Raw genomic sequence first — 27024 nt, forward strand, 5'->3', positions numbered from 1 at the left:
CTTTTGATGAGCTGACTTGAGTCACTGATGGCCACTCTGGGCTAGGTGCTAGGCTGAGCACTGGAGCTACAGGTGACTTAGACCCAGGCCCCGACCTCTCGGAGCTCCCAGACTAGTGAAGGCAGTCTCCAACCCTCCTACCCTCCTCCAGGCCCAGCTTGAACATTCCGCTCTTCTAGGAACCCTCCCTGGCTTCCAGCTGACTTCCAATGTCCCCCTGGTGTGGTACAAACCTAGCCCACACCCAGGAGCTTCCCAGGGCACCATAACCCACAATCCCTGGACTGTGAAGATGTCAAGACAGGCCCTGGCAGCCCAACCCCACTCTGGGGCTCAGCAAGTGCAGTCAGAACTGTTGCCTGGCAACAAGGACTTGTGACCCAGCCTGCATCTGTCCTGACTGGAAGCAAAGCCACCAGCCTGACTCAGCCAGCATCCAGGTGCTGGGCACTTGGCTAAGGTTACCCTGTGCTGGACTCAGAAGCTCCTAAGTAAGCAAGAACACTGTGTTGTTCAAATGCTCCAAGTGATCTGCAGAGTGACAGGGCCACTTTAGGACAGTGGAGAACACATGGGCTCTGAATCCCAGGCCTGCCTCTTACCAGCTGTGGGAGGCTGGCAGGTCACATAAGCTCTGTGGGCCTCAGTGTCACTGTCTCTAAAATAGGCTAATACTGTCTATTAGCATAGTCACTGTGCAGCAGCTTAAACTAGCTAATGGATTCAGATGCTGCTAGTGTCCCAGAGATATGCTCCCCTCCTTCCAGGCCCCTCTGAGGCTGGCATTCACCATCACAACACGAGTCTGCTCCTATTGGAAGCCTTCCTCTTCTGTGGGACACCAAACCTCATTCTGGGCCTTACCCCTGCCTCCTACCCACCACAGCCTGGCAGTGCCTGCGGCGGACAAGACAGCCCCAATGTGATGAGATGTGCCCTGCCAAGTCCTAACCTAGACGTGTGCAGAGGAGCAGCCCCAATGCACCACCTAGAAATGGGAAGGATCTGTTTGGACCAGTCTGTGAAGACGGCCCCTGTGCTAGGTACCGAGCCTGGCCTAGGCTCTGCCGCTCCCATCTGTGCCGAGCAAAGGCTCCCCAGAGCAGGGCATGGCCAGCGGCTTGGGTCTGCCCTTCACTCCAGAGTGGATGGTGCTGTAGAAATACACAAGCTCTGCCAACAGGCAGACTGGGGTTCAAATCCTAGGTCCACTCTTTACTGGCTGTGAGATTCTGGTCAATTCACTTATCCTCTCTGACCCTCAATTGTCCCATCTGGAAAATGGGACTAGGAACATCCACCTCTTGGCACAGTTGTTAGGAGTAACATCTCTGATGTTAGGTGTAAAGGACTAACAGGGCCTGGCATGTAAGCCCTGGAGAAAAGCTCACCCCTGATAACAGAGGCCACCTCGGTGATCTGTGCACAGGGAGGGGTAGAGGGAGGAAGGCTGGGTGAAGACCAGACCCTACATCAGCACCAAGGGCACAGGATCCACCCAGATGCCCTATCCAGGCTTGTCAGCAAGTGCTTGGAGAGATTTAATTGGGACAGTCTCTCCTCCTGGGAGAGAAGACCCCAACATCCACCCAGGGAAGCTGAAGGTCACATCAAATCTGAAAGGCGACTTTGTTCTCTGCGGCTTCATCCGTTATGCATAAAAGAGCAGATGGCGGATGCTCAAGATTCATAATTCGAGACATCCGGAGACTAAAGGCATTGGCCAAATTTAAACCGAAAGATGAACTTGTTGGGTGTCTTTTCAGATTATGGGAGAAGAAGAAAGGAGAGAATTTCTTAGTCATCTACCAACCGCTTGGAATTCACAGCCAGTCTGCCCGACGGCTGACATCAGAGGGCTCCGCCCTGGTTCGGGATACTTTTATCACTGTTTGAAAGGGACAAAGAGATAAATGTCTGAGGAGACCCCCACTGGAGCCTGAAGAGAGCGGCCTTTCTGTGCAACTTGACAGGAGGCCATGGGCAGCACAACCCCAGACGTGGCTCCTGGGGGACCAGGACATGGCGGAGTCGAGGGTCACAGAGATCTAGGTCTGGGCTGTGGCTCTGCCAAGTACTAGAAGCACGGACTGGAGCCTTGGTGCCTATAGCAGTAAAGAGAGCTCGTACCAACTGGGCTCAATGGGCCCACTGTGATGAGATGAAGCTGAGAGCCCAGCACAGGCCCTGGCACAGAGTAAGAGCTCAGTTAACAGTAGCCACCATTATTATCAATTTTATTTTGACTTTCTTAAATGTATTTGGTCCAAAGTGCCTTTTCCTCTGAGGTTACCCTTGAGCCATCTAAGCATATCCACCAACAATATAATTGTCACTGAGTCTCACAAAACCCAACAAGGCAGAAAGGGTAGAGACTGTTGTGCCCCTTTCCCAGATGAGCAAATTAAGGCTCAAGAGAAGTGGCTGATCCAGTGTCATAGCCTCCAAGGGGCAGAGTCAAGTCACTAGGACGTACTTTCCACCATCTCCCAACCCAGTCCCCAACCACACCCAAGCCACACATCCTGAGTGGTCAGGGTGTCAGGACTGCTGTCCCCAGCACTGAGCCCCAGGCCTGGTTTGGTTCGGCATGAAGTCAATCAAATGAATATTTCATGGACCCACTTGAGAATGTGATGGAAACAATAGACACCCTCCCTAAGAAAAATGTACATGTGGCCCACACACATATAGTACATTTCAGAGGGTCACAGATCCTGGTTAGAAGGCCCTGCCCTAAGTTTTCAGAGACCTCTTCATTGCTGAGCTCACTGAGCTACCCAGAGATGACCTCATCACACACTCCATCTGCTGAGTAAGAAGGAAGCCCACTGACTTCAGCCAGGGGACCAGAGACCACTATCGCTCACATCCGGGCCTGTGGTCACTGCTGCTCCAACCACCCCAGGGCAGGCACTGCCCGAGGCTGCACTCCTACATGGCCACCAGGCCGCTCCATCCAAGTGCTCTTTGTATTTCAAAAAGAGAACATTTATTATTTATTTGTTTCCTCATTAGAACTTCCTTAATAACAACACAAAGTAAAGCACAACAAAACTTATCAGCAGATGCACTGGGAGCACACTGACCGTTATCAGTCACAGACCAGATGAAGGCCACAGTGTGACTCACACAAACACAGCATGGCCTTTCTCAGGGCTCCTGGACCCTCGTGCCAAGGGCAGCCTGTTTCAGGTTCAACCCTTGCTGCCTCGTGACAAATATAGGGGCTGACACCAAGGAGGTCTGGCATCGGGAGCAGGGGTGCAGGAGCTGGGCCAGGGAAAGGAAGCTACTCCCCTATTCTGATAAAGACAATCCCACCCCACCCCTCACCCAGGCACTCTGCCTCTGTTCTGATTCAGACGCTTAGATAAGTAGATTCTAAGAAACAGTATGCTTCCTGGGCTGATGAGACCTGCTCCAACACTATCAGGGACATAAACTCAGTAAAGCCAGGCCTGGGAGGCACCAGAAGATGGAGAAGGTGCTGGTGGCTTTGTTGGGAGCCCTGGGGGTAGTGAAGGGGGAGGAAGGAAGGAGACGCTGAAGACAGGCTGCTGCTGGTACATCCCCGACCCGGAGTCTGAGCATCAGGAAGGAACAGTGTGATGCTTACGAAGTTTGGTTTTGTTTCACCCTCTGAATTAGCAGACTTCAAACACTTCCATTTTCACAGAAATCAACAGCGAGACAGCAGGGCATACAGGCTCATGCCAGTTCTGTGTGTAAAGGCACCAGATGGTTTGTTATGAAACACATTTTGGTCAGAAAATAGCTGGGGCTTTTTGGTTCTTGGGAGGACAACAAAGCTAGGAAAAAAGGAAGTGTGAGTGGTGAAAGGTGTGGGTGAGAAGGCAGCTTTGGCATCAGATCTGGGTTCTACTCTTGACTCTACCCCTTCCACACTTGTGGTCTCAGTTTCCTCATCTATAAAATGGCAATAACAACTTCTTAAACAAATCCAGGTGTTAGGTTTCACGCATTATCTCGGGAATAATGGGGAGGTGGGGCTCAGACAGGACAGAAACTTGGGGAAACCTCGTCTGCATGGAAGGAGAAGGGAGGAGCTCTACCAGACAGCAGTCACACAGATGACCCCCACTGTCACAGGCAGGCTCTGGGAGTCTGTGGGCAGCCAGTTACACTGGTTCCAAGCACTGATGGGGACTTGCCAGGGGGACTTTGGGCCCCTTCTCGTGGAAGAAGGGCAGAAAGAAAGTTCTATGCAATGCAGCACCATGGAGGAGCCCGGGGGCCACACCTGCTGTGTGTGCTTTAAAGTGCCAGCCACGTGTTGTCTTTGGTCAGGGGTTGCCCTTCCGTCTCTGAGCCCCCGGGGTCAGGGGCTCAAGCCTGGGCCCGCTGGGGCCCCCACGGAAGGCAAGCTTGAGGATGCAGTCCTCTCCCGAGGCTGCGGTGCCCTCCTGTGTTCAGAAGATGACAGAAATGAATGATCCCACTACTTTCAGTAAGGAGCAGGGGCGCCTCCAGGGAAACCTGGGTCCTTAGAGAAAAGGGACAAGAAATGCTTTGGTTACCATCCCAACACCCACAGCAGAGCAGAGCTCGCTCAAGAGAGGGCAGAAAGCTGGCTATAACACTGTGCTTGTGCTGATGCAAAACCAGCTTCGGAGCTGAACCAGGAGTCACTGAATAAATATTCAAGGCATCTTTCAGTTCTCAAAGAACAGGGTTAAAAAAAGAAAAACCTCTCCTTTCTTCTGCTTGACTGGCTGCCGCTTTGATCTGCAGGCTGACAGCACTGTCGAATGGAAGAATGTGGCTAGGGGTCCTATAGCTGGCCCCTGCCCCCGACGTGGGTGGCTTTGGTCTGTCACGTGTCCTGCCAGCCCCAGGCCCTCAGAAGTTGAAGTGGTCATCCGGCTCGGTGCCACTGCTATCAGGCTTGTCCCAGTCGACAGGCGAGAGGCACTGGGCGTAATGAATGTCCTGTGGTGTCAGTCCGGTGTCCAGGACCTGAGGGTTCGTCCGAGACTGGGCCAGCCTGGAAGGCAGAGCTGTGTGAGCCGGGGGCTGAGGTGCCAGTCCAGCATGGCCAGTGCCAGGGTCAGAAGTGAGAGGGCACGGGTGGGAAAGTAGCTGGACACAGGGCCAAAGAAGAAAGTCCCACATGTCAGGAGAGGTGGAGCCTCTAACCAGAGAACCAAGCCTCGAGGGTGAAAAGGCTCAGAAAACTGTGGGGCAGGTAGTGGCATTCACGCCATCCATGGCTCCATGAGGAAATGCCCAGGAAAGAGGAGAAAAAGAGCAGTGCTGCAAGGACAGCGAGAGGCATGCGTGGGAGGAAGTCTGGGACAACCGTGGAAGACTACTGGCTTTAAGTACACTCAACATACTGCTCTTCAAAAAGTAAATTCAAAAACAGGCACAACTAAATGTCCAAAGAATAGGGGAGAGGTAAGTAAATTATGGCCTATGTCCTTAAAAGAACATAAGACAGTCAATGAATGAGGTGTTTACAAAGAGTTTCTACCATCCTGGAGAAATGCTCCTGATATGTTGGTGTTAATGAAAATCAGGATCCCCAAATACAAATATGAGGAGCTGATCAATGCAAAAAAAGTCTATGTATAGAATTAGCATGAATTAAGCCCCAAAGTCCGGGCTGTGGGATTATGGAATGGTGTTATTTCCTGTTTAATGCTTTTAATGCTGACTTTCGGAGTTGTTAATTAAGGGCATGTGATACTTGAGTAATCTGGAAAAAGCAAATGGAAGATTTCCTTCAAATAAGGGGGTTGAAATCAGCCAGGGAAGCAGGAAAGATGGTAAAAAGAATCACGAAGGGCCACACACGCCACTCCCCCAGCTCCCCAGGGCTGGGCAGAAGGGTTTCCACCAGCTCTGGCAGGATGAGGTGGAGAGGGCTGTAGTGGGTGGCCGAGGGTCCCAAGGAAGAAAGGGAGGCCTGACTGATCAGGGCCCAGCGCTTGGAAGCCTGAGCTGCCCGAGTCTCTCCTTAGCCATAGCCTTCTCAGTGGTGGGTCCCCAAGCTGAAGGTAGCCACGGACAGAGATGGCCCCCTGGGAAAATGGGGAAATGCCACCACCCTCAGGCTAGACCAAGTATCTCCCGACGGGCCTCACATCCCTCCTCTGTGTAACGCCCCGTGGGCTCAATTAAACACTGTCTCCTCCCTGCCCCTTTCCATAAACGCAAAACCTCTGGAGGGAACAAAGCCTCCAAAAAAGCCCATTTTTGAAGGTGACATCAGGTGTAGGAAGAGGAAGCAACCTGAGCTGCAGTGTGTTCAGTTCGGCTCAAACTGTGGTATAGCAGCCACTAAAAATAGATCAACAGCAAGAACTTTCTAGCAGACCTGGCCAGACAGGAGCTCCCGCCCCTGGAAATATTCAAGTTGAGATTTTTGCTCTGGAGAAGGTTAGTTCATGTTCTCAGACATGGCAAAGGGCCCTGGAGACCAGCCCCCTAGTGCCAAGCCTCCTTCCCCAGCACAAGGAGCCCAGCTAATTTTACCTTGAAAATGCTTCATCCAGGCCATCATCCAGCTCCTTGGGGAAAAGAAAGCAGGAGATATGAACCCTCAGTGGGGGAGCCCATGCTCACAGCAGGGGTCTGTCCCAGGCCTAGGTAAGTAAGCTACAGGGACTCAGGACACAAGCTTCGGAGTCTGGTGGGCGCCTGGAGAACAGGCATAGGCAGGCCTCCCGCCTGGCTACTGCCACCAGCATCTCAGCGCAGGGACCCAAGCCTGGGATGTGGGACAGGAGAAAGGGCACCTGGGTTTCTAGACACTGGGGGTTCTCTGCCATGACTCAGCGACACCTTAGGCAAGTCACTGCTCCTCTTTGATTCAGCTTTTCCTTCCATAAAATGAGGGGCATGTACCAGATGATCTCTATGGCTTTCAAATTCCAAGAGGGAGAGGATGAGAAGGTTTTCTCGCTTTCACCCACTTTCAAAAGCCAAGCCAAAATTCTAAGCTCATGAGGGCTAGGAGATGGCAGGAATCCCACAGCCTAGATGGGAAAACAATGGGCAAGGCTCCTTCCACAGCCTCCTGAGAGGACGGGCAGGTAGCAAGGGTGGTTCCCAGCCAGAGAGAACAGGCTCACGATGCCCGCCTGGGGGACACTGGGTGACCCCCAGTAGGCAGTGGGATTTGACAGTTTTTCAAGCCCCTTAACATTCCAGGTTTTTTTAAATTAAAGAGACATGACAAGTAACATGTCATTCTGCAATGGATCCTAGACCCGAAAAGGACACTGGAGGGACAAGTTGAGAAATATGAATCAAGGTCTATAGATTATATAACAGTGTGTATTGTATCAATGTTAATGATTTTGGTCTTTGTAACATAGTTATGTAAGATGTTAACAACTGGAGAATCTGTAATGTAAGGGAACAGTAGCTCTTCATATTGTTTTTGTAAAATTTTTGTATGTCTAAAATTATTTCTAAATGAAAAATTTTTTAATAATAAAAAATCAGGTTCTTCTGGGAGATTCTGCAGGCAGAGGTCATCATCCTCATTGAAAGAATGAAAAAGCTGAGGCAGAGAGAGGTCAGGGCACTTGTCCGGAGTCAGAGCGAGTCAAGGGCCAGGCTGACTGCCCAAGCCTCAGGCTCCTCATTCATGGCCGAGGGGGAGGGGCGTCAGCAGCAAACTGCCCGCACCGGGAACAAGAGGGCCTTTGGCTGGTCCTGTGGTGGGCAGAGCTGTGGATGCTCAGGCCAAGAGGCTGAGCATTGTGAGGAGACAGCTGTGCTGGGAACCAAGCCTGTTGGGGATGCAGCCCTAGGTTCAAAGGGGACATTGTTCATGTCCTACCCTGGGCCCGGTTGCTGTTAGCTGGGGGCTGGGCCTGGCCTTCCCAGAGGCCTGCAAGTCATGGGTGCCAGGGCCTGCACCCTGGAGCCACCTTAGGTCTCATCCAGGGATCAGGCCAAGGCTCGCTGGATCCTTGGGAAGGTCCCCAGGCCACACGAGCACTCACCCAGACAACGCTGCTGCTGTTTAAGGCTTGAGGCCGCGGTGCCTCGTCCATGTTAGTGGTGTTAGCGCTGACCGTGGACAGTGGGGCCTTGGCCATCTCTTCCAAGTCCAGCAGGTTCCCAGTGGCGACCACTATGAGGGGTCAGGCATGTCAGGGGGAGAGGAGGTTCCTGTGTCCAGCCCCATCTCTTGGCCCCATCATGGAGCCTCCTGGGCTGCCCTGGTCCTGACTCCCTCTGTGGGCATAGCCTTTGTAGGCCTATCACACAGACCACCCAGAGCCCCACCCTGGTACCTCCCAAAGTAGCTGGACAATTGTCTACAGGGTGGGAACCTCTCTCCCACTCATGGTTTAGGCTGGCATTCATATTCACAACAAGTATTAAGTGTTCTAAGAGATCACACAACAGGATGTAAAGTGTATACGAAGAGATGTACACACAGGTTTATATGTCATAGGGACATATCTGGAAAAACACACACCAAACGAGTAATTTTTCCCCTTTACCTACATTTGCTAGTTTGTCTACAATGAACATGTATTATTTACTTAACAACAAAACAAATATAAAAAACCAGGTGTTTACCCCAGCCCAGGAGGGAGGGGGCCCTCTGGGTGAAAGGCAGGCCTCCTGCCATGCAGATGAATCCAGCCCCTCCCCCTACCCAAGACTCACGGCTCTTCAGTGAAGGGGCACTGTCTCGGCAGCCCCTACCTAGGACGTCTCCTCCATCTTGGCTGGCTTTCTCCCTCTTCTCCTTCTCTGTGGGACCAAGGCACAGTGTGTTGGAGCTTTCGACCTCAGCACTCCATCCATAGCCATCACTGGGCAGGGGGTAGGCTGTGGCCAATCTCAGGGGGCAAGTGTTAGGGCTCCAGAAGGGAGGAAAAAAATCTTTGCATATTTCACTTAATCCTCACAAGGACCCTGACAGAAGGAGACAACTGTTCCCATTTCTTCAGATGGGAAAACTGAGACTTAGAAGTGAATGGACCTGTTCAAAACCATAAAGCAGGCAGGTGATGAAGCTGACAGTCCAGCCCTGACTCCAGGGCCCTTATCATCCTCCCCACCCCCACTGCTCTGCCAGTCTCCTTCAATGCCCCCTCTATACCCCACCCACCCACCCACCCCATCCACAAACCAGGCTCACCTTCCTTGGATACCTGCCAAAGCTCAAAGGCGACTTTGAAGGCCTGGGCTACTGTGAGGGTGACAGCTTGGGCCTGAAAAACAGGAAGTGGGGTTGGGAGGAGGGGTATAGCGTTAGGCAGGTAACAGCAAGTCTCAACTGGAGGCCCCAGGACTCCAGGCTAGGCCCACCTTGGCTCCATCCCAGGCTCCGGAATGCCTGATGAGAGGAGGCCCCTCCCAGGTCACCAAAGCAGCCCATATGTAATGAGACCACACCCTCCCCAGGCACTTGGGGCCCCATCTTCACCACCTGCAGCCCAGTCCAGGTTCCCATGGGTATTCTAACCCCCACCTTTGCAATGGCTGTTCACCCCCACTTTTTCCCTTCCCCTTTGGGCTTCTCTAAATGCCATTAACTGTGAGGCTTACCTCCTTGAGAAGGCCTCCCTAATTACCTGAGAACTTCACACAGTAACTCAGCCTTGAGAATTAGAGAACAGAAAAGCCAGAGTTAGAAAGGGCCCCGCCACTGCTGGAATGAGCCACAGATGAAGGACAAAGGTTAGAAGCTGGTAAGTACTATGCTGGGTCAGAAGGGCTTATAACTGGATACCAGAGAGAGAGAAAGAGGCTTCTACATTTCCTGGAAGGAGCAAGATGTCAATGAGTGTCCAGGGCAGAAAACCAAAACCATACAGTGCAACAACCCACCTGTAAAAAAGGGCCACACCTTGGCCCTTAACTCCTGGGGGACTCCCATCCACCCCTTCTTCTGCTGCCAACCTCTCTGCAGCAGCATGCACCTGGAAGTGTTACCAGCTCACAAGCCTGTGTCACCCGACCGGGGTGCTCCCTAAAGGCAAGTGTGGGTCTGAACACTCCTGATTCTTAGAGCAGCCAAAGCCCTCCAGAGGTACCAGCAACGCTGGATGAGCTGCATGTGCCTGGGAGCGGGTCTCCTGAGGCCTCACACTCCAGCCAGGATCTACCCTTAGCCCACCTTCATCTCAGCCCCTTCCTCTCTGATTCCAGTTCAAGGTTAATCAGCTCAGCTTCTGGGAGTGGAAGTCCCAGAGCTCGCAGCTGTAGCTGGAAGTGACATGTCGCTTCCTTCCAAAAGCCTGTCCTGGAGAAGAAAGCACCAGACTCTTTCAAGTGCACAAGTTCAGGCCTAACCAGCCTCAGCCCCACTCCCTTCCCCTCCAACAGACAACTCAATTTAATTGAAAAATGAATCTGTGGCTACTACCTTTAAAACTCTTTTTTTTTTAAATTTAAAACCCCTAAACAAGCTTACTGATCCACGCCAATTAAACTTCACGATGTATAAAATCTCATTTGAACGTCTCCGTCATTTACATTTTTCATGGAAGTACAGGCGCTTTATGGAAAAACTTAAATATGGTAATTAAGTATGAAACTCTTCACAGCTGTTTACAATTTAAGCTGTCACGTCTGAATCAAGTTTAATAGACCCAGTTACCATTGAGAATTGCCCATGAACTAAAAATATGGGCTAATTACCAGCCAGAGTCAGATCACTATACACCCAAGAAAGGGTTGGTCACCCAATGTGGCAGGGAGATGGGAACACCATTATTTGTGCCTCCAGGAAATCTAGGGGCACAAGCCTGATACTGCTTTTGCATAAATCTGCTTATTCATTTGCATACATCCCCGCCCTTTCACCCTGAAGTTCAGAGCTGCAAGTTAAACCAAATATAACTCAAGATGCGGATACATGCAAGTGGCTGCAAGCCCAGGCCGGGCAGCCACTGGGAGCAGGGTGAGCCCTGTCTTCCCGGTGACGGCAGGAATCTGGGCACCAGCATTAGACAAAAGGACTGCTCAGGCCTGTCCTTGGAAAAGCCTTCCCTGATTCCACAGGCCAGGTGCCTGTCCCTCCTCTGAGTGCCTCTGGCCTGTGGGTCTGTCTTATTAATCTGACCCTTGCCCAGTTTTTGATGTCCTTGTCTTGTTCTGGGTAACCAGGCTGTTAGCTTCTCACAGGGGCCAGATAAACCTTAGGGCTGCAGACCTGGGCTAGGAGCCCAGGATCCAGGATCCTAGCCAGGTACACAAACCAAGTCAGGCCAGGTGCCCTGCACTGCCCTACTGTCCAGAAGCATATATCCTTGAACAAAAGGATTACCTGAGGAATGCCACTGACCCTGTGAGGAGAACAGTTCTGCCCCACCCTACCCCAGGCAGAATTAGGAGGTATCACTTTGCTTATTATCGGCCCACCTGCACTGCAACCCTGGGCTCCCCATCGATGCTTGCAATGGCACCTTCACTTCAGAGCCCAGAGGCTGAAGTGTTGGCTGAGGTCTCCATGGTGGGCAGATGGAAATGTTTCGTTGTAGAGAACCTTATTCTGGCCGTGCTCAAAAGAAGCCACCAGGGAAAGGAGGCCTGCTGGTTGTGCTGCCTGAGTTGAGCTTAACTGGTGGCCAACCCAGAAGAGGACCCCTTTCCCCTCCACCCTGGGTGGGTCATAGGCCTCTTGCTCATTCTGGCAGCCCATGGAGGAAGGGTGGGGATGTGGAGACTCTGGGCCCCTGGCCAAAAGGAAGGTGACATCAACATCCAAATTCAAGGCTCCCCTGAGGCTGACTCTACCTTGCTACTCACCCAGCCTCCAGTGACATCTGAATTCTCAAATCCCATCAAACCACTTAATTTTGCACCTCTGTGTCTTTGCACAAGCCGATTCCTGTGCTCGAGGGCACCCACCCTCTCACCACTCTGTCCCCCGTTTCTCAGTCTGGCAAACTCCTACTTATTACTGATCCTTCAAAGCCCAGTTCAAAACGTCACCTTCTCTGTTAAGCCTTCCTGACCTCCAGCACAACTTAGCAGCCTCCACCCTAGAACAAGCCCCTGTGTTCCAGTTACTGAATCTGGGCTCTTTTCTCCCATTGCTTCCTTCCTATCTTCATGGCTAATCCCTTGAGTCCCCAGTGCCTGACACAGGGCTTAGCCTGTGACAGGCAGCAGCAAACATCTGTGGAGGTGTCTGCCAGCAAGTGGGATACATTACCTGAGGCACCCACTTCACCTTCCATCTCCTGTTCAGACACATCTTGGGATCTCCAACATGACCAGACCAGAACACACTGGCACCTTGGGCTTGGCTGAGGCCTTGGGAGCCACAAGGACACCCTCTGGCTTGGTGGTCTATTTACACCACCCTGGGCTGGGATCTCTCTGAGGGGCCTCCCCAGGGCTCCCTGAAGGGGAAAGGCTGGAGAAGGATAAGCCATGATCTAGGCAGTCAGCCCTGACACAGATGAGAACAGGCCAAGCAAAGCAAAGAGTCTGGGCCTCAGTGTCCAGCAGAAGCCCTTCCCTCTGCCTGATGGCTCTGCTGTCAGCATCAAGCAGTGGCTGGCTGTTTTCCTCAGTATCTGACCACTTGATCTGGGGCAGGCTGGTTTCGTTCAAGCCTGTCTGAGGTCCTCTGACCTGAGGCCAGGCCTCCCTTAGCCACTGGGCCAGAATCTGCTTTCTTTTACCCCCGACCTCCCCATCCCAGAAGAAGTCTCTGCATCTTAGGAGCCCTCACTCTGCAGCAATGGCCATGGGCCAGTGGCCCCTTCCCAGTGCCTGCTCTGGTCAGTGGGGAGGAAGAGACAAACAATGGGGACACAATGAGCTTGTTCTGTGGGAACAAGGCCGTCATGGGAGAAGCCACTGCAGCAAAGGAACCTGGGGAATCACGAGGCCCTGGGTGAGTGTCTGGTGACACTGAGTCTGCAGGAAAGAAACGAGGTGCATAAAAGAAACTGGAACCTTTCAGAACAATCCTGAAGGTCACTGAGGGGACCTCATTTTGCTGAGGGGCACGCAGCCCAGAAAAGGACAGGATCTTATCCACAGTCACACAGGCTCAGGCCCCTGGTTTGTCTCCTATAGTGGTCCTTTCCAGAGACCTATGGTGGGCTGAATCATGCCCCTGCCCCAAGGTATCCACATTCTAATCCCTGGAACCTGTGAATGTTACCTTGCATGACAAAGGGGGACTCTGCAGATGTGATTAAGTTAAGGATTTTGAGATGGGGGATTATCCTGGATTACCCAGAGGACCCAATCACAAGGGGCCTTATGAGAGGGAGGCAAGAGGGTGAGTCAGAAATAGCAATGTGATGACAGAAGCAGAAAGGGAGGTGGGAAGACACTACACTTCTGGCTCTGAAGTTGGAGAAGGGGGCTCTGAGAGGAAGCAGGAAGCCTCGGGAAGGCATTTGAAGACTGTGATGTCCTGGATGTATCCGTGAAGGGCAGGGTGGTGGGGAAAGGATCTTGTCTTGTCTCCTTGGCTATAAGGACCATAGGGCACAGGGACTGGGGCTCTGAGTGTACACAGAGGTTAACAGAGGCCAATTCTAAATCAATAAATGTCAGGAATCTCCTCACAGGGGAAGATGCTCAGACTTCGGGAAGAAAAGCTTCAATGCCAAAGTCTGACTCACTCCAGCTGCTTGCCATGAAGTTCAAGAAGGCACAGAGACCACCGAGGTCCCACTTATCCCAGCTAGATGTGGTCAGGGTGGCTTGGGGATGGGGCAAGGGGCTCCTGGCTCCTCACGAGTCATGCAGGGAGAGGAAGAAACATAGGTTTAGAACCTCACTCTGCCTGACTGGCTACATCATCTTCAGCAAGACAGCTGACCTCTGTGAGGCTGTTTCTGCATTAAAAATACAAAAATAATGAAGATAGTAACAGCTCCCACCTCGCAGAGCTGTTCTGAGGACTAAGTGAGACGATACCTTAAAGATGATCCCTGAAACAGGCAAAGAGTAGGTACCAAATATGGCCATTTCCCTCTCTGCTCTGGCCAAACCAGGTCCCCTGAAGGCTCTCGCCTTCGCCTTTCACCATCAAATCACATTATAGAGAGGAAGGGGCCCAGGATGTTCACTCACAGAAAACATGGGCTTGTCACTGCCCACAGGCCAGGCTGGCCAGCTCACCCTGACAGGCTGCCCACTTGACTGCAGCCCTGCTCAGTGCCCTCAGCCCTCAGCACCACTTGGGGTCAGAGATTTCAGATTTTCTTTAATTGATGTCACCTTTGGGCTTGCCTCCCTTCTCCCCCGACAGGGCCCCCAAGGGCTGCCAAGGTGAGCCTACAGCCTGCCCGAACCGCAGCCCCTCCATACTGACCATCTTCCGCTTGCTGCAGAGGAAGGCATGGCATTCAAGATTCTCATTGTGCTGGCTCTGCGCGATGTACGCAAACACTTTGTCATGCATCTTGTCTGCAGTGCAGTAGGAGATTCTGAAAGACAAGTGGGAAGTGTCACCAGACCCTGTCACAGAGGCCTGACCACATCCAAAATGCCCTTTAGAGCATCTCCCCTGAGTTCCGGGGAGCCTGCCATCCCATTCCACAAGGGCAGGACTCTGGACCTGGCATCCAGGCCATCTATGCGGGGGGACCAGGCCAGGCAGGAAGGAGTCGGGGCAAGGAATGGAGGAAGGGCACTTCCCTCCTCTATTGAGCCACATCTCAAAATAGCAGTAGCCATTTAGGCACACCAGGCAACATTCTAGATATCACCTGACTGAATTCTCAGAGTTGTCCTCTGAAATGGGTTCTATTACTCCCCTCACTCCTCAGGTGAGAAAACTGAGGCTGTCTCAGACCACCAACCTAGATTCCAGAGGCTGTAAACACTATGCTGCCTCTTGAGGGTTTGGGTTGACCAGCTGGAAGGAGAAGCAGGACACTGCCCTGCCCTGCCCTGCCCTGCAAGGCCCTTCACCTGACCACCTCTTCCCCTACCCTACCTGTCCCTGCTCTGATCACACCCCTACCCGGAGGTCAGATGAGTTCCAGGCCCATCTCTCCCAGGGTGACTGAGACTGCTGACAAGTTCTCCTGGAGCTATGGCCGGGGTAGAGGAGCTGAGAGTAGGGCGGGGGTCTGGGAGGGAGACACAGCAGCTCCCTTCTCTTGAAACACCTGGTCCCCCTTGTCTGATCCCTCCATGCTGTCTCCAGTCATCCTGGGAATCCCAATCAGGAAAGAAGTGGCCGAGCTCAGCAGACTCCCTCACCTCATGTGGCCCCAGCTTCAGTCTCAGGCATCAACAGAGGGATGAGTACCATGTAAAACCCCAATGTGGGCAGAGGGAGGGGACACCAGGTTCCCACCTGCCTCTTCTCCATCCCAGGGGATCCAGCCTCCTGTTCTAAATGTCCTGGGTTCTTGGTATCAGTCAGCTAGATCCTGCTTTCTTTAAGCCCCAGCAAGGTGCCACCTCCCCTGAGAGGCTTTCCCAGATTTCCCCAGGCAGGCCCCTCCTTCTCTGCCCTCCTGGGAAACACTTATACTCCCTTCTATTTCCTCCTCTCCATTCCACCTTGACTGGAAGCTCCTTGAGGGCAGGGGCTGGATCTGACTCCTTACCTGGCCCAGACCTCAGCAGAGCAGGTGTTTGCAAAGTGTTGGTTAAAGGAGGCAGGTAGAATCAGGAAGGTAAGAGGAAGACACCAGATCTGGAAACTCTTAACATCATGCCCCCATCCCCAACTTAGTACTGTCTTGTGCTCTAGCCTGCTTAGCTTTCTGCTTGTAGACAAAGCCAGAGGGTGGAGGGATGCCTGCTAGATTGGGGCCTGCTGGACAGAACTCTGGCCTCGGTATTCTGGTCCCAGATCAGCCATAACCTCACCATGAGACCTAGGGCAATTCCCTCTCTAGGCCTCAACTTCCCTGTCTGGAAGACGGACCTGCGCTGTCTCTTCCAGCTCTGAAATCATACAACTGACCAGCCAAGAGAGAGGTGGGTATAGCATGAGGCTCCAAGGGCTGGGCTCTGCCTCCCTGCAAAGAGCCCCCACCCTTTACAGAGATCATCTACACTCTTGGCCTCAGACTCTGCCTGAGGCCTCCCCGGACGCCTGGCCAGATGTCCAGAGCTGAGCTGCTGCATTCCTAGCAAAAAAGGCAGTGACTGTGCAACTCTCTGCTTCAAGCCTGACTCAGCAGCATGCATTGGGGGTGGGGGTGGGGCGGGGTGGGGGTGGTTCCCAGACCCGCTGCAACTAGTGATAAGGGCAGCAGCAGCTGCCATTTAGCCAAGCACTCATTGTGAGCCAGGATCTGTTTCCACCCACAAGTACAGATGAGGGGACTGAGGCCCCAAGGTCACCCAGACAGGAAGTGGTAGAGCCTGGATTCAGAAAGGGACTCCATCCACTGCCCTGAGTGGCAGAATGAGTATGGGCAATGCTGAGCATACCTGTAAATGGACACGTTCTCAATGAGCTGCTTGGTGATGTTGTCAGTCAGGATGATCCCCCGTGGTGACACCTTGAGAGTCACCTTCTGTAGTTTCTTCCCGCTGGCCTTGGCCTTGGGACAGACACGGGTCAGAGGAGCCTGCCTGCCTCACTTGGGACCCACCCTCGTGGGCTACACCTAGCTGCTCTAAGCCCCAGACTCAGGCCCACGTGAGGCCTCAGCTGAGGTGACTGGTAGACACGGTGGGGAAGACAATTCAGCCAACACCCTCTTCCGTAAGAACCAGGGACAAGTGCTGCTCACTGAGTACCTTCTGTCTGCCAAGCACTGGACCTTGAGTCAACCTCACAGGAGGCAGGGCTTCGCCTCAGGAGGAAATGGACTCAGGGAGGTTAAGAGACTTGCCCAAGGACACATAGCTAGGAGGGACTCTCACACTTTGGGCTGAATGTGCTATCACAACCCAGCAGGATAGGGACTCTCCGCTCCACCCACTGTACCTGCCAGGGCCTGACCTAAGGGGGCCAAGGCTCATAGGGCCTATGCTCATTCAGTGCTGGGGAGCAAATCCAGTCTTGGAGGGCTAATCTGTCCCTCAGGCCACAGGGACAGGTGACAGATTGGGTGACAGCAGTCTCCCCACTACCCGTCCCTGGCACTAAGTTACCAACCCTAGGCAGGCAGCCTGAGCTGGGGGAGGGGAGGCTGGGAGAGGCCATGGCCACAGCTGGAGAGGAGGACACAACCCTGATCCTGCCAGCCCAATGGCTCCCCTCTAGAGTCTCTAAGCTGAATGCAGAGGGACGCATGGGCAGGGAGAGCTCCGACACATTCAGTCAGGGTAACATGCGGGGATGGGTGCCACCCCAGGGAGAAGCTAGCTCTCGCCTCATGATCCCACCCAGACCGGCTCACCGTGGCCACGATCCTCTTGACTGCGGCGGCCGACAGCTCCTCGCCCTTGGGCTGCTCCACCAGTGTCATGCCCAGGTACTTGAGGCTGAAGAGCATGCCCTCGAGCAGCGTCTCCCGGGTGTCTGTCCAGTTCTCAGGCAGCTCTGGGCAGAGGAGGATGGGCTCTCAGACCCTGCTGGGCAGGACCCAACCACAGCCAGAGCTCTCAGCCTCCAATCCCTAGGAAGACCCAGCAAGGGTTCCCCGCCTCTATTATTTTTATCTTTTAATAAAGGGCTAACATTTTCCAGTACATACCAGCACCACGGTAAGAAGCTTTACATAAAATATTCTCATCAATCCTCATGACAACCTATGAGGTAAACACTTTTATCATATCCATTTACAGACAACGACACTGAGGCTCAAGGAAATCACATAACCAAGTCCACAGAGTCAGCAAGTACAACAGCCAAGATTTGAAGCCATATTTTCAAGTTCAAAGCCCAAACTCTTAATTTCAGTGCTAACACTTGCTGAGGGAAAACCACACTACTTTCTGAGTGAAAATTCAATGCAATCCTGTGTCATTTGTGTTACTCCCACTTTCCAGATGAGGAAACTGAGGCTCAGCAAGGTGAAGTCATTAGCAAAGGCCACATATGATGAATAAAGGCCTGGAGTCAGAATTCAAAACGGGGTGGCTCCCATGGCCCCAGCCTGTTCTGCTTTCCTCCATTTGCACATCCACAGAGACTAAGAGGTAGGGAGGAGGGGACCAGCAGCGAGACAGCAGCCCAAGGACAGTGGGGGTGGGGTAAGGCTCAGTGGGGAAAGGAGGAGGTGATTGCTCAAATGACATCATATGAAGGCCACCTGATTCTGGCAGACCTGCACAAATCCCAGCTCTGGACACGAATCTCACACAGCAGGGCACAAGGAAAGGATCCTCTGGAATCTCTGACTGTGACTGAGATCAGGAAGTATAGGAAATGAGGGGATAAGCCTGGCTTACTGGGTGGGAAAGAGACCAGGAGGGAGAGTCAGAAAGAGGCCGCTGCCCCACCTATGTGGGAGAGGGCCCTGAGCAGGCGGAGGGGCAGGAGGGGAAGTGTGGTCTTCTTCAGTGGTTTTAACCACCCGTAGGATTCCTCCTCAGAGGCTGGGAAACAATGAAGGCAGAATGGAAGGCAGGTCTCCAGGGATCCTTCCAAGCCCCCTCAGAGGACAAATGAACATCCCACACCCTGCCAGTTAGGGCCCTTGGCCTGTCCCTCGTCATCCTCTCTCAGATGCTGCACTAGGAGGAATTATGAATGTACCCATTTTGCAGATGAGGAAAATGCTCTTCAGCCTCATCCACAATTTTGATAGAGCAGGATCCAGACAGGAATCAGCTTCCAGGGACCACAGAGATGGCCAGAGCCAGCTTCCCCAGACCACTTCCTGGGAGGAGAGCTGGGAGAAATCCTGTGCCCTCTGTCCCTCCATGCCTCTTCCTGCCCCTCACCCCCGGCTCTGATGGAAGAGCCATAGAAAGAAAGTTTAGGACTGGGGATTGGTGGTTCCAGGGCAACTGAGGCCCTGGCAGGGCTGTGGGCTCCTCCTAGAAGGTGCAGCCTGGTTCCGGGTTCCTGACCTGTTGGGAGGGAAAACCTGGGCCCAGGTGGCCCTGTCTGGGCTGGCGCTGCCCCTCCTAGCAACTATCTGAGAGCCCCAGTGGCTCTGTTTCCTTCTCTACCAGCCAAAAGGACCCTTGTACACCCACATCTCTCTGCATTTGACTTAAGCAAGCCACTGTCCCTCTCTGAGGCTGTTTCTTCATCTGAAAAAGAATGCATGTTTGTTTGCAGGGGGGTGGGGGGAAGAAGAGGTCACATAAGAACTCACAGATGTACCCAGACCCCCCCAGATTGAGATTCAGGTAAGCAGGAACCTGTTAACCCGTCATCCAGAGCCTGGCATACGGCTGGCACTCCATATGTGCTGAGTGAAGGAATGACCCAGACAACCCCAAGGCTCCTTTCAGGCTTGCAACACTTCCAGCCCCATCCTCAGTTCTGGCCCCTGGCCCACTGTCCCAAAAGTCCATTTCATTTGATCCTCCAAAGAGAATCAGAAAGTCCCCGAGGTGTCCCAGTCCTGGATTTGGTGATGGGAGCCCCAGAGCAACTCAGACATGGGCCTTGCTCTCAAAGGAACCAAGACTATCACCACCATCAGGCCAAAACAGAGCTATCAAGTAACATATACAACAATGACAACAAAGCAGCAGCTCTTACTATCACCTTGAACACTCACAGCTACCTTGCAAGCTGGAATTCTTCCCCATTTCACAGATGAGCAAACTGAGGCTCAAAGGACAAGTAATTTGTCAAGTTAGTTGTCTACTTGACTCTAAAGCCCAAGTTCCTAACCATTAGGCAAGACTGTCTTCCCAGGAGGCAAACTACCCTCATTTCAGCAAAAGGTCAGAGAGAAGTTCCTAGAGCCAGGTATTCTGCCCACTCCTCAACACCAAGTCCTAATTTCTGAGGCATCCCCTCTGTAGGTAGATGCCCAGACCACCTCGAGATCCATCTAAGCAACCATGGCAAACTACATGCTGCCATGCCTGTCACCTGTGTCCTTGGCAGACATTGCTAATCAATTCCAGCTCTATTCTGTCTGATTTATAGGCTTTGAACTGTTTCTAAACACAAGGCTCCAGGCAAGCAATACCAATCGATCAGAGGTGGCCTTGTTCATCTCATTATCCATCCCTGCCCCATGGCAAACATCCTTCCTCCCCCCAATTTCATGTCCCCTCTCTCTCATTTCCACCAGCTCAGCCCTTTCCTGGCCCCTCTCCAAAGCCACTTCCGCTCCCTCCATTCCAAAGGGCCAAAGCTTGCCAAGGTCACAGATGACCTCTTTGCTGTCAAAACATTTCCCAGTCCTCCTTGACCTCTGAAATGCTTGGCATTTTTCTGCACTCCTCCTTCCCTGGCCTGACCCTTCTCCTCTCCTATGGCCTCCTGGAAGAAGGCCCCGGTAGACTGGTTATCACTCATTAGCCTCAGAGACCCTCTGCCCAAACCCCTTTCCTGAAGGAGGGAACTTGTACAAGGTCACACAGCAAGTCACAGGGACCTCAGCTCTCAATCCACTACAGATAATTCCCACAATGACTGTTGGGAGTCACAGGTTCCCTAGTGTCCTCTCTCACACGACATCTCTGCAAGCACACATGCCCACATGCACAACAGAGGTCCCAATCACGCAGAGCTTCTTCCCTTGATGTAACATTTACTTTCCCACTTCTGCGCCTTGCTCAAGTAGCTCCCTCTACCAGAAATGCCCTTCCCGTTGCTTGATCAAAACACCTCGCATCCAGCCTCTTCCAGGAAGCCTTCTTTGAGGCAGTAGAGCCTAGTGGTCAAGAACAAGGGCCTTAATCCTTGCATCCCAGTTCTGACACTGAGTGATCTTGAGCAAGATAATTACTTTCCCTGAGCCTCAGTTGTCTCTTCTATAAAATGGGAGAAACAAAAGTCCCCGGCTCACAGGGCTGTTTTGATCCTTTGATGAGATAATAAAATAAGATAATGAGATAATAAAATACACCAGGCCCTGCTCATGGTTATGTCTCCTGGGGCCTGGTCTCTCCTGCCAGGGGGTTCCCTTGCCTCTCCTGACCATGGATTTCCCTCTCTTCCTCCTGTAGCCACATTACCACTACCAAGCAGCTGCCTGATGTGTGCTTTCCTCTTGAAGGACTTCTGTTCCTGTCTGTTTCCCCTAGGAGCTGGTATGGAGAAGGTGTGCTCCTGCCCACTGTTGCTGTTCTGCCTCATTCTACTTCTCCTTGCCCCCCATCACGCTGCCCTCCAAGGCCCAGGTTTCCGAGATCCTCCTTCCCCTGTAGGGAACCCTGCTTCCGCTCCTGCACTTCTGGACATGAATCATCTCTTCAGTGAGGTGTAAGGTCTCGCATGCCCCACGCTCTCCCCGGAAGAAACCAGCAACTAGTAGCACTCGATCAGGTTCACTACCACGCCCACCCTGTGCACCACACAGCCGCCTCAGATAGCCACACGCTCCTTCCCAGGGGGAGCCCAGGGCTTCAGGAAGAGCTCCCAGAGGCCCGAGGCAAATACAGGCCTAAGTCCACAGCCCTGTTCCGGTCCTGGTTATTTTTGGCCTTGTGGTGGGTAATGACCATGCTATTTTAACTTTGTGATTTTACAGATGACCTGCTGTCAGTTAGCTAGGGAGGGATGGACCATATGCCCAGTCTAACTCGTGGCTGCAAACATGAGTTCTTTCCTCATTAGGGGCCCCCTGCCCAGGAGTCAGAGCTGGGCAGGGTGCCCTCATGCTCCTTCTGCTGCCCTGGGAGACTCAGCCTGGCTGGTGTCTGGAACATCAGAGCTGTAGCCAAACCCATGAGCCAGGGAGGAACCTCCAACCGGTGCCCTGGCCTCCAGCCTCCTCCTGGGTGAAAGATGACCTCATAAGCCACAGAGTGACATCTCAGAAGGGGACTCAAGCTCTGCCAGAGTGCAGCTGCTTCTCTAGGCCACAGTCTCCTTATCTAACAGATGGGCTCAGTCCCTCAGGATCGTCACCAGAAAAAAGGTTCCCCATGTGAAAAGTGCTGGGCAAATTTCAGAAGGTAAGATTATCAAAAGAAAATAATTAAAAAATGGTAACAGCAGCAGCTACCATTTCCTAAGTTCCTACTTACACTGTAAGAGAAAAACATGCTGTCAAGGTCAAAATGATGAGGTCAGGAGATGGGCTGTGAGGTTCACAGTCAATCTACCTCCCTGGTCCTCAGCTTCCTCACTTGAAAATGGGGACAGTAACAGTAGCCACCCCATGGGGCTGTTGTGAGGAAGAAATAAATATACATGAAATAGTATGAGAACCGTGCCTGGTAGATACCAAGTATGAGTGAAGTCTCATTAAAAGGGTCAAGTGCAAAGAGCTTTAATGTGTACACAGTCATTTGCAGTCTTTTATGAGAAGAGTCAAGGATATATTAAGATTCCCATTTCACAGATGAAGAAGCTCAGAGGAGTCTGGCCCTGGCTCAAAATTGACAATGCTGGGCTTTGAATCCCACAGTTGTGCTCATTACCCTCTTGCAGCCCGCTACGCCCCTTTCCATGCAAAGCGAGCCAGGCTCAGGACCACCCAGGAGGAGTGGGCATCCTTCCCTGCAGGGCCGCCAGAAAGGAGCGTCTGGCTCACTTTCGTTGGTAAGTGGATAACTGGACTTCTTCAAGCCACATACCCCTCCCGCAGCCGCCAGACCTGTGAGAAGCAGAGTCCCAGCCTCCAGTTAAATGTCCCTTGCACTTGCTGTTCCCTCTGGCTGGAATGCTGTTCCCAGATTCCTCCCTCTTTGAATTCACATGTGTGTTCCTTGTCACCTGCTCCGAGAGGCCTTCTCTGAGTCCCTGCACTGACACTCTCAGTGCCCCACCTTTATCTTCTTGGAGGGTACTATTTCCACATGTGCCACCTAACACACCACACTCAGGCTGCAGAGAAGCCAGTGCCTATGCAGACTAGGGCAGTAAGAGCTCCTGTTCCTGGCAGCCCTGCACCCACCACCGACAGGAAGTGGCCCTCAAACGGAGTAACTGAAGAGCACAGTCTACACTGCCTCCAGAGCACCCCACAGGGTGGCGCTCCAGTCACCGAGTGGAAACTGGCTTCAATCTTGTCCACTCTTTAGACTCCTTCTCACTTCTCCTAACGGTATTTCCTAGGACCTCTTCCCAAATAAATGACTTGCACTCAGATTCCTGTCTCAGCATCTTCTTCTTGAAGAACCCAAAGCCACCACCCTATCTAGGGAAGCCGTCCCATTATTTACTCATTGCTTTATCTTTTTTTCTTAGTGTCATCACTACCCACACCCCACACGCACACCACTCATCTGCACCCTGGTCATTCTGTCTACCTCCTCCACCAGATGGTAAGTGCTATCTGAAGAGAGACATACTCATTCACCAGACTCCCCAACACCTCTATGAGAGCTCAATAAATACTGTGTCTTGGGAGTTTATTTATATCTTTCACTGGAAACATTCTAAGTAAGTATGAGTAGATCCTCCATCCCCTGCCTACCACCATGAACTAGTTTTACTGAAACCTGCAACTCAGATTTCCTTAACAGTTCTCACTGAGTTCTCTGACAACCCACTGAGGAGCCTGAGGGTCACAGGGACTCCACTTAGAAATAAGGGTACTGAGGGGCCAGGGGGAGCCACCCTTCCAGGCAGCTGGAAGAAAGGAAAATCCCTGGCCAAGGACTGAGACAAAATATTTATGGTTCCTGAAGAGATGGGGAGAAAGCCATGTGTGGAAGAGGAAGAGAGGCCTCCTTGGAAGTCAGGAGTAACTGGGAGACAGGGTGCCACAAGGTTCAGTGCAAAGAAGCCTGTCTACTGCTGGCTTTGCTTGTGACTTCAGGCAAGCTGCCTCCCTTCTCTGGGCTTCGGTTTCCCCACAAATAAAACAATGATCATGCCAATCCCAGCTGAGGACCCTGAAGGGTGAGGAGCAAGTCACAGCCAATAGCAGGTGTCCAGTCTAATCCTAACTCCACTGGCTTCAGTTTGGTCCCAAACTCAACCACAGGGCTCAGAGTTTGAGGGCCGGGTCCAAGGTCTGGCTGAGATATACCACCCCAGGCCAGGCTGCCGCAGCACTCCCACCCCAGACACACCCACAGCTTCTCTCTGCTTGTGGCCACCGCTTTCCTCACTGGCTACCAGCCCTGCCCTAGTCACTCTGAGGCCAGAGTCCATGGGGCAACACTTTAGACCCCTGGGCTAGGGATTTGGAGCGAGCTCTTGGAAGCTCTGTGTTGGGGCCAGTGACTCCACTTCCCTGAGACTCAGGTTCCTTTATCTGTACAATGAGTCTGCTAAGAATCCCTGCTCTGTCACCACACAGGAGCAAGTGAGATAATGGAAGCAAAAACACTGTAAAAGGTAGAGTGACAAAAGCAGCAGTTACCATTTATTGAACTCTTTCTCAAAGCCAGGCAAGCAAAACATGATTTCATTTAACCTCCCTGCCACAAAAAAAATGAGGTGGGTATTACAGCTATGGGCAATTTACAGATGAGAAAATTGACTTAATAATGAGGGACAGGTGGTGATTCCCCCAGATCATCCTGGGTGCAGAAGACTCCAGGATGGCACTCTGGGCTTACTAGCGGTCTGTGTAGGAGGAGGGGGGCTCTCCTCTCCTTTCCTCTGAAGATATAGACAGGTTCGGAGCCCCCAAAACTTGTCCCACCACATTAAGAGTCTCCTCAAAGGTTCACATGACAGTTGAGGGGAGAGGAGCAGGGGAGAAGGAAACCACCAATTAGGCGCCAGAAGAAAACATTACTGTCAATAATCTTCTCAACACCCCTGCCAGGCTAGAATTTTTATCCCAATTATGCTGATGAGGAAACTGAGGATCAGAAAGGAAGAGTGACTTGTCCAAGACCAGAGCAGGCACGAGGAACTCTTTTCTGCCACCCAAGGTGGCTACCTCTTCCCCTTCCCAATATTAAGTGGGGCTTCTAAGTTTCCTTCCCTTGCCCAGAGCCCCACCCCCTCCTTTATCCCTGGAGAAAACTGTAGGGTTTCCCCACTGGAACAGGCCATCATTCTCAGAAGTCCTGGTTAAATCCCACAAATATTTCAAGGAGTTATTCTGGGAGTCAATAAGTGTGGGAGATGGTGCATCCCTGGCCTGGTCCAGCCCTAATGATCTCTGACCCCACCCCCACCAGCAGGCACCAGCTGTGGTTCCCAATGCCAGGCTTGTCTTGGTTTAGGAGGCAGCTACAGCTGGAACAGCAGAGTGGGGCAAGAGGAGGGGCAGGGCCGGCTCCCTAGGCCCAGACACGCTGGCACTCCTGGGCCTAAGGAACTCGGGCTCCCCTGGCGGAGCCTTGGAAGGCAAAGAGGGAAGTGTGTGACTGTACTGACAGTGGTTTCCTGGTACTGGGAGAAGCCAGGGTCCAGGGAGTTGGTTAGGGGTGGGGTGGAAGTGTGCAAGAGTCCTGGCTTTGGTTCCCGACCTATCAGGAAGGCTTGTGTGACCCCAGGTAAGCCACTCCAGTTTCTCCTTGTGAAGAAGGAGGAACTTGGGCTGGGTTTTTCAGGCCTCAGGGGATGGTGCCAGCCAAGAGCTCCCTGAGAGTAACTGGAGACTCGGGGAGAGGTAGGGGAGACGGATGAGGCCCCTCCCAGGCTACCAGCCACCCCGGGGAGAGGTGGCAACAGAGTCTGCCATTCGCCTGGGCACCCAGGGACTTCAGAAGCCCAAGGGGGAAGATGCGAGAAAAAACAGGTTTAAAAAATAGCCAGGATGCCAGCCTCACCACCTGGACCTATCTAGAGGAGAGGACAACAGGGTCTAGATGGCCTGGTGTGTGGTACCTATTGAGACTCCAGGCTGAGCCTCGCCCCCAACTACAAGGAGGTACCTGCGAATCCCGGCTCAAGCCTGAGTCTGTATCTGGGCGCCTGGGAGTCAAAAGATGACCTCGTGGGTTGGACTGGGGAAGGGGACAAGTGGGGTCCCGCTGGCCGCTGACCTGGGGCTAGGGTGCAGGGGTTCCGTAAAAGGGCATTTCCCCAAGCCCCTACCCTACTCCCCCTCCCCCAGGTACCGACGCTGAGCTCCTGCTTCCCCTAGCTGTCCAAAGCAGGGAGATGCTGGGGTCACGCAGGTCTCTTCCTGTGACCTGCAATCCCCTCTGACTGCAGCCCGCACCTGGGGGACCCTGAGCTCCAGTCTCTTCCTCAAGCTTCTGCCCCTCCTCCCCAGCCGCACAGCGCTGGGACGGGAGTGGGAGCACAACGTGACTTCGGGCCACCCCCAACCCCACAAGGCCGTGCCAGGTCGCGCGGGGCCGCAGGTCAGGCCCTATCTCTCCCCTCGTAGCCCGCAGGAGGCCGGTCCGCGCGCCCCGACCCCCTCCCGGCCCGGCGGACGCGCACACACTCACTCCGGTGCCGGCCGCCGCCCCCCCAGCTCTGCTTGGCGAGGCTGGGGCTCCGGATCAGCGCCCGACCAGCAGACTTGAGCGCGTCCATGGCCGCTCCGCCCGACGCCGCCGCCGCCGCCGCCAAAACTCCGTCAGGGAAAACTTTCCGCCGGGGCCAGGCGGCGCGCGGGCTCCGCGCTCCTCCCCTCCCCGCGCGAGCCCCACGCCGACGTCCAACGGGGCGTGGCGAGGACAGGACAGGCCCCGCCCCGTCCCCGCCCCCTCTGCCCTGCCCCGCCCCGCCCCACTCGGACTCTGCCTTAGCTCCTCAAGGCTCTCCAAACAAAAGAGCGCCCTTAAGGCAGGAAGCCCAAAGCCCTAGGCGCCCCCTCTTTTCCTCCCTCTCCCTAATCCCCCTATTCTCCACCAGGTAGGAGCCTGAGGGTCCGAGAGCCGCCGCCTCCGCCGCCTGAGGCAGGGGATTAGGATTTCTAGACACCTGAAAGTTACTTGGAGACCATTTGACAGACGAGGAGACTGAGGACTGGAAATAAGGGGCTTGTTCAACAGGAGGGTGGTGCCCACGGCAGTGGAAGGCATGGAAGGAGAGATGGTGGTGGTAGAACTTTGCTGGGAATAGGGCAGGAGTATAAAGTTTGCCTTAGCAAGACCCACTGGTCACTTTACTCACCCAACAGACCCAGCCTCGTCCTTAGCACCACCTGGGCACACTGGACTGCCCCCTGTCCACCCTACTCCCCAAGT

The 27024-nt window shown here is 53.2% G+C and overlaps 1 protein-coding gene across 3 annotated transcripts; it reads right to left on the minus strand.

Moving 5' to 3' along the window:
- Positions 1-2220: 2220 nt before the first annotated feature.
- LDLRAP1 (low density lipoprotein receptor adaptor protein 1) lies at positions 2221-26479 on the minus strand. 3 transcript variants are annotated; one of them, XM_072975088.1, is made up of 9 exons: positions 26281-26479; positions 17289-17431; positions 16372-16484; positions 14288-14402; positions 9137-9209; positions 8698-8745; positions 7983-8113; positions 6502-6536; positions 2221-5008 (listed from the first exon to the last, which is right to left on the minus strand). In XM_072975088.1, exons 1-9 carry the CDS (start codon positions 26366-26368, stop codon positions 4864-4866), a joined length of 891 nt encoding a protein of 296 aa, XP_072831189.1. In that variant the 5' UTR covers positions 26369-26479; the 3' UTR covers positions 2221-4863. The 3 variants fall into 3 exon arrangements, with proteins under 3 accessions (XP_072831189.1, XP_015095419.2, XP_015095414.2); XM_015239933.3 differs by having other exon boundaries at positions 6502-6533; positions 8659-8745; XM_015239928.3 differs by having other exon boundaries at positions 8659-8745.
- Positions 26480-27024: the final 545 nt, after the last annotated feature.

The sequence above is a fragment of the Vicugna pacos genome, chromosome 13, assembly GCF_048564905.1.
Source record: "Vicugna pacos chromosome 13, VicPac4, whole genome shotgun sequence".
In the NCBI taxonomy this organism is placed as follows: domain Eukaryota; kingdom Metazoa; phylum Chordata; class Mammalia; order Artiodactyla; family Camelidae; genus Vicugna; species Vicugna pacos.

Excerpts from the sequence above, each read along its gene's own strand:
- LDLRAP1 (XM_015239928.3), bottom strand. The coding sequence starts at position 26,368 with ATGGACGCGCTCAAGTCTGCTGGTCGGGCGCTGATCCGGAGCCCCAGC. Across the intron at positions 9,210-14,287 it reads TCTGCAGCAAGCGGAAGATG|GCCCAAGCTGTCACCCTCAC; the intron begins GTCAGTATGGAG and ends CCTGTTTTTCAG. Across the intron at positions 6,537-7,982 it reads ACAGCAGCAGCGTTGTCTGG|GAGCTGGATGATGGCCTGGA; the intron begins GTGAGTGCTCGT and ends CTTTTCCCCAAG.